General features: G+C 58.9%; 1 protein-coding gene across 1 annotated transcript; it reads left to right on the forward strand.

The window, feature by feature from the left end:
• Positions 1–485: 485 nt before the first annotated feature.
• Positions 486–9942, forward strand: LOC119093634 (uncharacterized). Its single transcript, XM_037216625.1, has 7 exons — positions 486–567; positions 1512–1671; positions 2351–2477; positions 2850–2957; positions 4746–4971; positions 8075–8252; positions 8961–9942. The coding sequence occupies exons 2-7, from the start codon at positions 1553–1555 to the stop codon at positions 9118–9120; spliced, it is 918 nt and encodes a 305-aa protein (XP_037072520.1). The 5' UTR covers positions 486–567; positions 1512–1552; the 3' UTR covers positions 9121–9942.
• The last annotated feature ends 1351 nt before the right edge of the window (positions 9943–11293 follow it).

An 11293-nucleotide genomic window follows, 5' to 3' on the forward strand; every position in this document is an offset into this window, starting at 1 on the left:
AGGGGAGATCTCGATTTACCCTTTCGTGGGTGGTCTCGGTTTACCCTATTAGAGCAGGTCTCGGTTCATCCTATCAGGGGAGGTCTTGGTTTGCCCTGCCAGGGGGGGGGGGGGGGGCCTCAGTTTACCTTGTCAGAAGAGGGCTCGGTTCACCCCGTCCGGAATGGCTTGGATTATCCTGCCATGAGGACGGGCAGGCTTACCCTGTCAGGGCGGACACCATCACCCTGCCAGGGTGCGTGTGTGGGGGAGGGGGGCTCGGCTCACCCGGCCGGGCAGGACCGGTACTGTCCTGGCCAGGACCAGTGCCGGCGCGCACCACTGGCTGCGCCGCCGGCTCGTGACGTTAGCACACCTGTGACATCAGAGAAGAGTCCGGCTCGACCTCGAACAATGGCGCCGAAATGGAAAGGTGGCGCGTCGGCCGAGCCGAACCGCGTTGATATAGGCGGGGCGGGCCGGCCGGCCGACCATTCTGCCGCGGGCCAGGTCAGAGCGCGTCCCCCGGGCACACACGCAGGACATTCGGGCATTGTCTGCGCCGCCGGGTACGCGCAGGACAGATCGGTGAGTGGTGCCGACACCAGGCGGCAGAGGTCGTCACGTGCGACTGTTGCTGTAGCCGGACCAATCGGATCTTCCTGTGTAAAATCGAATGTATTTGCCAATCCGCCTTGTCACAAATCTGGGATGCAATCGATTCCAACTCAGCGTGACGAAATATTTCCTAAAATAATCTGAATGAAGCTGTCGCACGTCAGTCCTGTTCAAAATAAAATTGTATTTAACCTAAAATTTCGTATAACGGTATTTACAATATAAATAATATATTCTTTGACAATTTCTGACCCCGTCATAGTTAGTAATTCCGATGCGGTGTAATAAGGTGCTATTTCGTAGCATGTCCATTCAATTCATATTAATATATGAATTACTTAAATAGCTCAGAATCGATCCATTTTATGGAGGGGTGGTCAGGGGGGCCAGGGCTAGCTAGCAGGGAGTGAAATTGCGTCAAGGATATGACAAACCGGGCAGCCTATCGGCTCAGAGCTCAGCGTCGTATGTAGAGTCGTCTGACTGCTGGTGACAAACCGGGCAGCCTATCGGCTCAGAACTCAGCGTCGTATGTAGAGTCGTCTGACTGCTGGTGACAAACCGGGCAGCCTATCGGCTCAGAACTCAGCGTCGTATGTAGAGTCGTCTGACTGCTGGTGACAAACCGGGCAGCCTATCGGCTCAGAACTCAGCGTCGTATGTAGAGTCGTCTGACTGCTGGTGACAAACCGGGCAGCCTATCGGCTCAGAGCTCAGCGTCGTATGGAGAGTCGTCTGACTGCTGGGCTTCTCGTGGTGCCTCCATCGTCTAGTTACAATTGTATGATGTACCCAGCAATTTAACAGCTTGAATAATCAAACGCGTTTGAGAAAGCAGGGAGGGGTAGATAAGTTTGCCACCACTATCGCACAGTAGCCAGCTGCATTCTAAGCCACCGTTCGCTGCCTTTCAGTTTCTAACGTCGTCGCAGCCTATTTCATTTTCACTGCCAAGATGCGTCTGTTAGCCGCGTTGGGTCTGCTGGCGCTAGCACGCCAGGTCAGCGCGGAGGCGACGGCCAACCCCCTCATCAGCCAGCAGATACCGCGCTCAGCCAAGATGGGCGACCAGCGGTAAGTCCCACTGAGACGCGTGGTGTTCTTGGTATCGCTTGTGGAGATGAGGCGGCGACCCGTGTGTGTGCGCGTGTGTGTGCGTATGTGTGTGTGTGTGTGTGTGTGTGTGTGTGTGTGTGTGTGTGTGTGTGTGTGTGTGTGTGTGTGTGTGCGTATGTGTGTGTGTGTGTGTGTGTGTGTGTGTGTGTGTGTGTGTGTGTGTGTGTGTGTGTGTGTGTGTGTGTGTGTGTGTGTGTGTGTGTGTGTGTGTGTGTGTGTGTGTGTGTGTGTGTGTGTGTGTGTGTGTGTGTGTGTGTGTGTGTGTGTGTGTGTGTGTGTGTGTGTGTGTGTGTTCGGCACAAATTGTGCTGGGAAGTATTACATCATGATTCGGTGCGGGTGTGGCGGTCAACTAACATCCTCAATCCGAGGGCAAATGCACCCGTCATCTGAGGTAAGTCGTCACGTATATGGCACTATTCGAACTATCGAACGTTGTCGTCACGTATATGGCACTGCTATCCGTTCTAGCCTTGCAGCCTTGGACGTTGACTTGGACGTTTCTTATGTAGGCATAACAAAGTGTTGTTATTGCAGCTTATGCCTAAGCTACCTGGCAACCCATGGTAGTTAGGCTAGGCGTAATGGTGTAATTGAAATTCCCGGACCTGGGTGACGTGTTGGTGTCATTTTTCAGCGCCGAGTACTACGCTCAGAAGTATGCCAACCACCCGCGTGCCGGCGCCGCCGGTTTTGTGAAGGACCAGGGGAGCAAATCTTCTTCCCCAATCCCAGTGTACACGGAGGCCCCCAGCAGAATCGAGGTCAGAGGCCGCCTCTCTCTGATTGCAAACACTTCCTTTTTGGGTATCGACGAAAAGGCGCAATTTTCGTCCCTGTTAAGCATTTGTGGAGTTAATTTTCTGCATTTCGTACGGTATTGGCATTGTCCAGTACCATCGGGCGACAGGCAGAACCATGGCTTTCAGAAGAGTCACAAGGCAATCAGACTTTCTGAGCCTGATTCACTAGCACCGAGCTTGCTGATCTTGCCTGCTGCGCTGCACTTGCCTGGGCTCTGAGACCTCTGCGCTAGAGAGCCCTGCGCTAGAGACAGGGCCGTCTGAAGAGCCGGGTCGAGTGCGCCAGCGCCACCGGTGGCCCGGCTGCTGAGACCAGCCGTGCTGTGCCGACAGACTGACTACAGTCCGTACCTGGAGGATGGCGCCGAGACAGCCACCTCCGTGCGGGGCAATGAGACGGCACGCTTCTTTGGCCTGTCCACAACCAACCAGGATCTGCAGGTAGGCCCCCGCCGCTTTCGCCGGGGCGGAGACGGGCGCCGGCGCTGCGCATGCGCGAATGTTTCTAGATGTGCCGAGTTGCATAAACTCGTTGCACTGATTTTCCGCTGCTGCTGCGATTTTTGCTGTCGCTGATGCATGACGCCCATAAATAGCACGCAACAGGATAGTAAAGAGCCGAATTCGGGCCGGCATCGCCTTTTCATACTAAGTTGCGTGCTGATAGATTGGATATAAATGTGACCCTTAAATGTCGCTACGCGCATCGCAAAGTCTTAAATGTCACCCTGCGATCATTACAGCATGTCTTGGATTGTGCTCATACACAAACACTGTCCTGAATAGGTGCAGCTCGATAGTCGGTGAGGAACGAAAGGTGGGGCCTTAACCCGAGGCACGTCCTGTTGTAGACCGGCACTGGCGTGTGATTCCTTTGTATGATCTCGAGAGCAGGGCTTTGGCCCCACACGCTGCTTTATTGAGAAAAAAAACGTCTTGTCTCTTGGCGCCGCTGAATAATCGGGTTATTTACTTTCGTATTCCTTTATTTGGTTCTCATGCATGCTCACCGAAAGATACTTTTCCCTTAATTCAAAAACACATTTTACGCATGTTGTCTTAAAGCGCTGTTGACAGCGCTTATGGGTGTGACCATGTGCGCCTGGACAACGCTGAGGGCAGGCTCTGTCTAGCACAAGGCTCATCAGCGTCCCTTGGCTGGAAGACATCACGGCAGCAGGATATACGACCCTCAGCGCTGGCGCCAACTCCACTTCAGATGGCGTCAGACCACGGCCAGAGCGCCTCCAGCCGGCGGCGGGGTCAGAGCCGGGCTCTGCGGCCGGGGCGACTCAAAGCACCAGGGGCCGGCAAGCCCTGGTGCCGGCTGCTGGACGCGCTGCGCCGGCTGACGCACCGGCTGCTGACGCCCAAGCTGCTGGGCAAGCTGTCGCTACTGGGCTCGGCGCTGATCGCGCTAGTCGAGCTGCTGCGCATCCTGCGTCGTTTGCTGCTGGACGACCTGGCGGCCGAGTTGCCTTCCTTCGGCCTACGCCGCTCGGGGGAGGTCGGCGCCGCAACGGCCGGTACGCCGGCATGGCCCGGACGAAGCCGGCCGAGCACGCTGCCTTCCTTCGGCCCGCGCCGCTCGGGGGAGGTCGGCGCCGCAGCGGCCGGTACGGCCGTCATGGCCCGGGCTGAGCGGGCCGAGCACGCTGCCTGGACACCGAGCACCGCTTGCAGCTGCTATCCATCGGGCCCAACTCCCGCGCACCGCCTCCTGAGGCCCTGCGTCTCCTCCTTCGCTTGCCCTTGTCTCCTTCTTCATAAGAAGCGACTCTTAGAACGCAGCTGTCCTTCATTGCCATGGGAGTTCCTTCTCAGTCGCGATCCGATTTATATATTCTTCACGGCCACCCTGGGCAGCCCTCAACATAACCGGTCTAGCTCTGCCCATCCCTCATCCCTTCCTTCCTCGTCCTGCAGTCCATCTCACTGCGCTGTGATCCTGGATCTCCGCCCAGCCCTCCCCTGGTTCCTTCCTTCCTCCTCCTGCACTCCGTCTCCCGGCGCTCCGATCCTCGGCCTCCGCTCTGCCGTTCCCTGGCTCCCTCCTGCATCGACTGCGGGCGCCTACTCGGTGTCGCCGTCTTCTCGCCGTCATCAGGACAGCACGCTGGTGCTCCCCCCCCCTTACCCCCACCCCCACCCCCGCCCCGTCCGCAGCTCACGGGAAGTCTGTCTGGGGCGCGGCGGGCTCACACGGCCTTTGTGCTGCTCTGTCCACAGCTGGGGCTCCATTTCACGGTGCCCTTCCTGTCGGTGCCCCTCGGCTCGCTGCTCGGCCAGTACACGGACTGGTCGTCGCTACTGCAGGTCAACTGGCCCAGTCTGGTGGCACTGGGCGTGGTGCTGCTCGCTGCTGTCGTTATCATCCCCTGGCTGGCCTCCAAGGTGTCGGGCGGCAACCTGCCCAGCTACCTCAACCTCAGCAACTACGGCAGGGCCGACGACGGTGAGTGGGGCGGCGGACTGGGCGGGCTCGAGCTGGACTGGCTGTACAGGTGGACGGGCTCGGGCCGGAGCCTCCTGGGACGAGCTGGACTGGCTATACACCTGGACGGGCTCGGGCCGGAGCCTCCTGGGACGAACCGGGCCGCCTGTACAGCTGGACGGGCTCGGGCCGGAGCCTCCTGGGACGAGCTGGACTGGCTATACAGGTGGACGGGCTCGGGCCGGAGCCTCCTGGGACGAACCGGGCCGCCTGTACAGCTGGACGGGCTCGGGCCGGAGCCTCCTGGGACGAGCTGGACTGGCTATACAGCTGGACGGGCTCGGGCCGGAGCCTCCTGGGACGAACCGGGCCGCCTGTACAGCTGGACGGGCTCGGGCCGGAGCCTCCTGGGACGAGCTGGACTGGCTATACAGGTGGACGGGCTCGGGCCGGAGCCTCCTGGGACGAACCGGGCCGCCTGTACAGCTGGACGGGCTCGGGCCGGAGCCTCCTGGGACGAACCGGGCCGCCTGTACAGCTGGACGGGCTCGGGCCGGAGCCTCCTGGGACGAGCTGGACTGGCTATACAGGTGGACGGGCTCGGGCCGGAGCCTCCTGGGACGAACCGGGCCGCCTGTACAGCTGGACGGGCTCGGGCCGGAGCCTCCTGGGACGAGCTGGACTGGCTATACAGGTGGACGGGTCCGGGCCGGCGCCTCCTGGGACGAGCTGGACTGCCTGTACAGTTGGACGGGCTCGGGCCGAAGCCTCCTGGGACGAGCTGTACTGGCTGTACAGCTGGACGGCCGGTCCATGTATGCCAAGGCTCTGGAAGTAGCGCAGCGTCGTCTGTTACGCTGGCAGCCCCATCGCTCATGCCAGCATAGTCTGTCTCTTATCTACCATTTTGGAGCAGCTGACATCCGACATAATCCGCATTTGGCAGCTACAGACGCTGCCACCGGCGTCCTATTGGCATAGGTCGTGGTAAAATATCATTGGGGCAGTGCTTTGGAGTAGAGACGTTCTGCAAACAAAACCCTAAGCGTTTTGTTTGCCGAGCCGCACTTGTTAGGTGAGGGATTTTGGTCACCACCACATCCAACCGCCAGGCTTCCGTTGTAGATTGTGAAGAAGATTACGGGTGCTTTAATATAGATTTGCTCTTTCTATTTTGATAACTTCGAAGATCACGTGAGGGCAGCTATGACCGAAAAAGCGCGCCGAGTAATATCTTGCGTCATTTCTCGAGGTATTTACGCGTTAGTTCTGGAAGCCCGTGCGCATAGCCGTATTCATAATCGTGCCCTACACCCGTTAATTGCTCTAACAGCTCCCCAGCCTAGTCCATTACCCATTATTTTTAATATACATCTACCATGATTTCACCGAGCCCGTGGAAGTGTCTGCTCCAGCAAGTTGCAGACGTTGATGTTGATGTTGGGTCTGGATGCTGTCAACAAAACAACAATCAGTAGAATTCATGGGGCAAATCTAACATGTACAATCTCCGTCGTCGGCCCTGTCGGGTGTGCAGAGTTTCCAGGAATTTGGGCCAAGTGATCTCTGTTGCACTGGTTCCTGTCCCCCACGTCGCAGGAAATATGTCTTCTGGTAGCACTTTGCGAGATGCTCTTGTACTTAAGCCTGTCTTGTCGCGAGCTGTCGCCATACCCTGCACTCCTAGGGCTCTACAGATCAACTGCACGGGTGGCGAGCAAGGACAGGAACATCCGTCATGTTGCGAGCTGTCGTCATCCCCTACACCTTTTGAGATCTACAGATCAGCTGCACGGGTGACAGGGACATGAACACACCTTGACACGTTCTCGTGTGCTGCATGCCCGACATCCCCGACCCATAGTGACGACGTGCTAACGAGACGGTAACGGCGCGGCCCTCGTGACGCTGGCGTGCGCTCCGCACCGGTGTTTTGTGCGCGGCGGTGACGTCAGCGACAGCCGGTGCGTGGTCCGGCGCCGGGCCGCCTGGCCGCTGACCGTCACTCCCCAGCTGTCGCCGCGGGGCACACGGCCGGTCGGCGCCCGCCCCGCGGTCACGCGGCAGGCGCCGGCGCCGCCCCTTTCACTTTCGAGGGCGCTGTCGGCCATTGTTGTCCGGTGCCGCCCGCTCAGTTCCGCCAATGGAGCCGGCGGCGGTCACGTGTCGTGGCCGCGGGCCGCGTCGCGTGACCCGGCCGCGCGGCGCGCCTGTTTTGTCGCCCTCTCGGCGCCGCCCGGCCGCGTCCGTTGGGCTCGAGCCGGCACAAAATGGTGTCGACAATGGAGAGACGTTCCCTCGTTGCACAATCGCTCTCGTTTCCGTATCGAGGGAATTGTTGGGAAACTGTGATTACAGCTGTTGTTTTTCTCTGACCGTGGCGACTTCTGTGAGGCAGCTGCTTCGGGGGACCGCGTGGACAATGGACATGGGGCGTTGGTAGCCGTAGCCCACGGCGGACTGGGTTTGACCTGTGACCTGACCTATTCTGCGGAACGGCTCCTCGAATGCCGCTTGACGGCTGTCGCCACACGCTGCAAGGACGGGTCCCCGGTGCATGGCGCGACGAACGGCGATGACGTTTGACCTCAGCGACGTCCGGCCGGTCTGAGTGCACACGTGGGACAGGGTTACGCCAGTCCCGGCGTTTGGTTCGGTGCTGGACTCTGCTCACGGGCGACTAGAACTGCAGGCGGCCTTCCGCCGGCTGGTGACGCTGACATCGACTCCGCCGGCTGGTGACGCTGACATCGACTTCGCCGGCTGGTGACGCCGACATTCCACCAGACAGGATGGCAAGCGTAACGCTGTGACCGAACGCTCCCGGGCGCCACAGTTGAAATTGGTGCGGGCGATTCAGGGCTACATTGCCTCGCATCGGCACTCTGTACATACTGCACGCACGCATTTGTCCCCATGAAGTAAACCTGTATGAGTAAATATATCTGTCGTTTCTTTGTCTATCTCTGTCTGTCTTTCTCTGCCCGTCGAGTTCAACCGCGCTGTTCGCTCTAGCTACACGTCTCCATTGTTGTTTGAGCCCCCGTCCATGTAATGGCTCCTCACATATCCGGACGGCTTCATCTGCCCGTTCTAAGCTGGCACCTGTGACGTCACGCGGCAGGCGGTGACGCGGAGGCGCCCACCCTGATGGCCCGGCTAGACGAGGCCCTGCAGAAATACGACATCGACTCCACCGCCTGCATGCAGCGCGGCGTGTGCACGTACGTGCGCGAGGCGGCCACCAGCGTCAAGGAGGGTCGCGCCGGCTCCAAGGACCTCATCCTGGACGGCATCGCCAGGTCAGTGGTGTGACGGGGACGGCTGGACGGCATTGCCAGGGCAGTGGTGTGACGGGGACGGCTGGACGGTATCGCCAGGTCAGTGGTGTGACGGGGACGGCTGGACGGTATCGCCAGGGCAGTGGTGCGACGGGGACGGCTGGACGGCATTGCCAGGGCAGTGGTGTGACGGGGACGGCTGGACGGTATCACCAGGTCAGTGGTGTGACGGGGACGGCTGGACGGCATTGCCAGGTCAGTGGTGTGACGGGGACGGCTGAACGGCATTGCCAGGGCAGTGGTGTGACGGGGACGGCTGGACGGTATCGCCAGGGCAGTGGTATGACGGGGACGGCTGGACGGTATCACCAGGTCAGTGGTGTGACGGGGACGGCTGGACGGCATTGCCAGGTCAGTGGTGTGACGGGACGGCTGGACGGCATTGCCAGGACTGTTTTGCGACGGGGAACAACCGGGAGAGCAGGACCCACGACTTGGGAGCTGGAAGGAGTTGTGCGAGAAGTGCATAAATCAGGGCCGTTGGGGAGACAGTATTCACGGCGCAGCAAAGTTGGTCCTGCTGGGTTTCTAATTACTTAATTAGACATCTATGCGTGTTATCTGATTCGTGTATTGCCTCACTCTACATATTTTTTTGTCATAGCCTTTGGTTGATGAGTGGTGGCAGCTGTGCGTGTCCTCACCGACCCGCCGTTTTCCGCTCCACAGCAACTCGTACATCAACTCGTGGTTGGACGGGACGTCGCTACAGGAGGCTACTAAGGCGGGCCGATCAGGCGCCAACTGCGCCACGACCTACGCCAAGTGCCCGCTCACCGCCAACAGCGTCTACCGCGCACTGGCCAAGTACATCGGCAACGCTGTCTAGCTGACGCTCCACCCGCCATCTATCGGTAACACCGCTCCGCCTGCCATCTACCAGCTGCACGACGAAGACGAATGAGCGCGGACGACAGAGCGACCGCGGGGGAGCGCGTGAGTTGCGGCCTACGAACTGGACAGAGTGGGACGGCAGTGGGCACGGCTGCAGAGCAGACGTCAGATCGCAGCAGGACAGCAAACCAAACGGCGTAGGTTAGCAGAAATGCGCAAGGAAACTGACGAGAGAGGACTACGGATGAAACTGACGGCTGACCAAGCAAAACAGAAAGGTAGAACCAGCTAATTGGGGTAGACAGACTGGCCAGACGAAATACATGACAGAGTAGGACACAGTTTCAGAAGACCATCGGACAGATTGGTTGTGACAACGGTCAGACTGGTTGAGACAGCGGTCTGGAGGATTTTTTTGGGTGGAAAGGACAAGAAAACAGACGAGACGAACCGGAAGAAACACGACAGCGCTGAAGCGACGTGCGACCAGATATGCCAGCACACAATACTGTGCGGAAGTAGACAACACCGTACAGTAGCGCAGAAGCGGAGAAGTGGACCAGACAGACGCCGGCTAGACCAGTCAATGGAGAGGCCAGACGCCGTTCAGACAGGACAGGGGACCGCGTGGTAAGCCATCGTGTACGCCTGAGGCAATGGCTGAAGCTTACCAACGCAGAACGGAAGGAAACCGACACCGGCTGACGGCAGCCCACAGCGTCATCTGACCCAGCAGAGCAAGACGTTACCTGAGCCTGCCAGGAGCAGTCAGCTGGCGTCAACCGGTGACCGACCCTCGGCGCCCTGCGGCGATCGGAGGGGCGCCCGGCGCGGCGCCGTGTCCGGCGGCCGCCGAGCCGGTCAGCTGACGCCCACGGGCCGGTCAGCTGACCGGCTCCGGAGCGGCCGGCGCCGTCGGCCGGCCCGCCAGCTGACGGCCACGCCGATAGCACGCGGCACGTCACGCCGTGGCGTGTGCGCCGACCTCATGTCCGGGGAGGGGAGGGGCTGCCTGGCCGCCCGGGGGGTCTGGTGGGCGGGTGCCTGCCGCTCACCAGGCGTCAGCGATAATGTGACGTCAGGCAGCGGCCAACTTCAGGGACGTCGGCTTGGGACCGGCTACAGCCAGCACGCCAGTTGTGTTAAGACTGGACAAGACAGACGCGTTCGCACGGATGTGGACAGACGCTTGCTTTGTGTTGTCGTGCTTTGTTGACCTATCAAACCTACAGTGATTTTGTTTAGTTCTATGGGTCTATAACAAGGCATGCTCTGCGACTCATACCATGCTGTCGAAAATAGTACGTACCGGTGATGTCATCCAGAGAGAACCGCCTCTCTCGCCCCGCTTGACTCAGGTTCAGAGGTGACCATCGAGTGGCCTCCTGCGCTTCATGGAGCCACTGACGTCCGTTGATGGTTCTCAGAAGGTCCCAGTAGGTGCAGCGTCGATGGTTCTCGGAAGGTCCCAGTAGGTGCAGTGTCGATGGTTCTCGGAAGGTCTCAGTGGACGCAGTGTTGCGGAACTCTCGGGCCATGCTCGCGTGGATGCCAGGAAGTGGGAAGTTACGCCGAATGCCCGGTGTTGTATGATCGTTCCCTTGTCAATGTTTTTGGACTTGTTTTAGGATGGAGAAAACTACGACAGTTTTCTTAGCATTGATCGAATAGACGCCGTGGAAGGATGCCAGTCGGATTTCTTTTTCGTTGTTCATGTGTTTTTTGTGTCACAAGCCGGAGCGTAGCCTCAATGCTGAGCGCACCTGTCACCTCAGGCGGGAACTGGAGGCCCTGCGAGATTATGGTAACGAACCTTGCGCTAGGAATGGTTGCGCAAAGGTCTTTTTGACGTCTTTAAAAGAGTGAGGTTACTCACGTCCGTCGCTTCCTTGCAGCCGCGGAATTAGAGGAATCATGGGGCAGAGACAGCGTTTGGATGATGGTTTTTTTGCGAGATGCATGTTTGCAAGGCTACTTTAAAATGCAACAGCTTATAACTGCGTTGTTTACGACTCGATAAGGCATGACTCTGGCCAGTGGGGCACAAGCGTGTGAAGTCTGGAGGTGTGTATGTTTTCATGACACATTCGTAGCGTTCTCTCGCAGTCTGACGACTGCACCTGACAAAGCGAGCTCACGTTCCGCTTGACTTGACCTATGTGGGCCTA

Source organism: Pollicipes pollicipes, unplaced genomic scaffold (assembly GCF_011947565.3).
Source record: "Pollicipes pollicipes isolate AB1234 unplaced genomic scaffold, Ppol_2.1 Scaffold_4002;HRSCAF=4701_pilon_pilon_pilon, whole genome shotgun sequence".
NCBI classification, from domain to species: domain Eukaryota; kingdom Metazoa; phylum Arthropoda; class Thecostraca; order Pollicipedomorpha; family Pollicipedidae; genus Pollicipes; species Pollicipes pollicipes.

Bases quoted from the DNA above. Each gene is read 5' to 3' on its own strand.
- LOC119093634 (XM_037216625.1), top strand. From the start codon at position 1,553: ATGCGTCTGTTAGCCGCGTTGGGTCTGCTGGCGCTAGCACGCCAGGTC. The intron at 4,972-8,074 runs GTGAGTGGGGCG...GTCACGCGGCAG, and splicing joins CTACGGCAGGGCCGACGACG to GCGGTGACGCGGAGGCGCCC. The intron at 8,253-8,960 runs GTCAGTGGTGTG...TCCGCTCCACAG, and splicing joins ATCCTGGACGGCATCGCCAG to CAACTCGTACATCAACTCGT.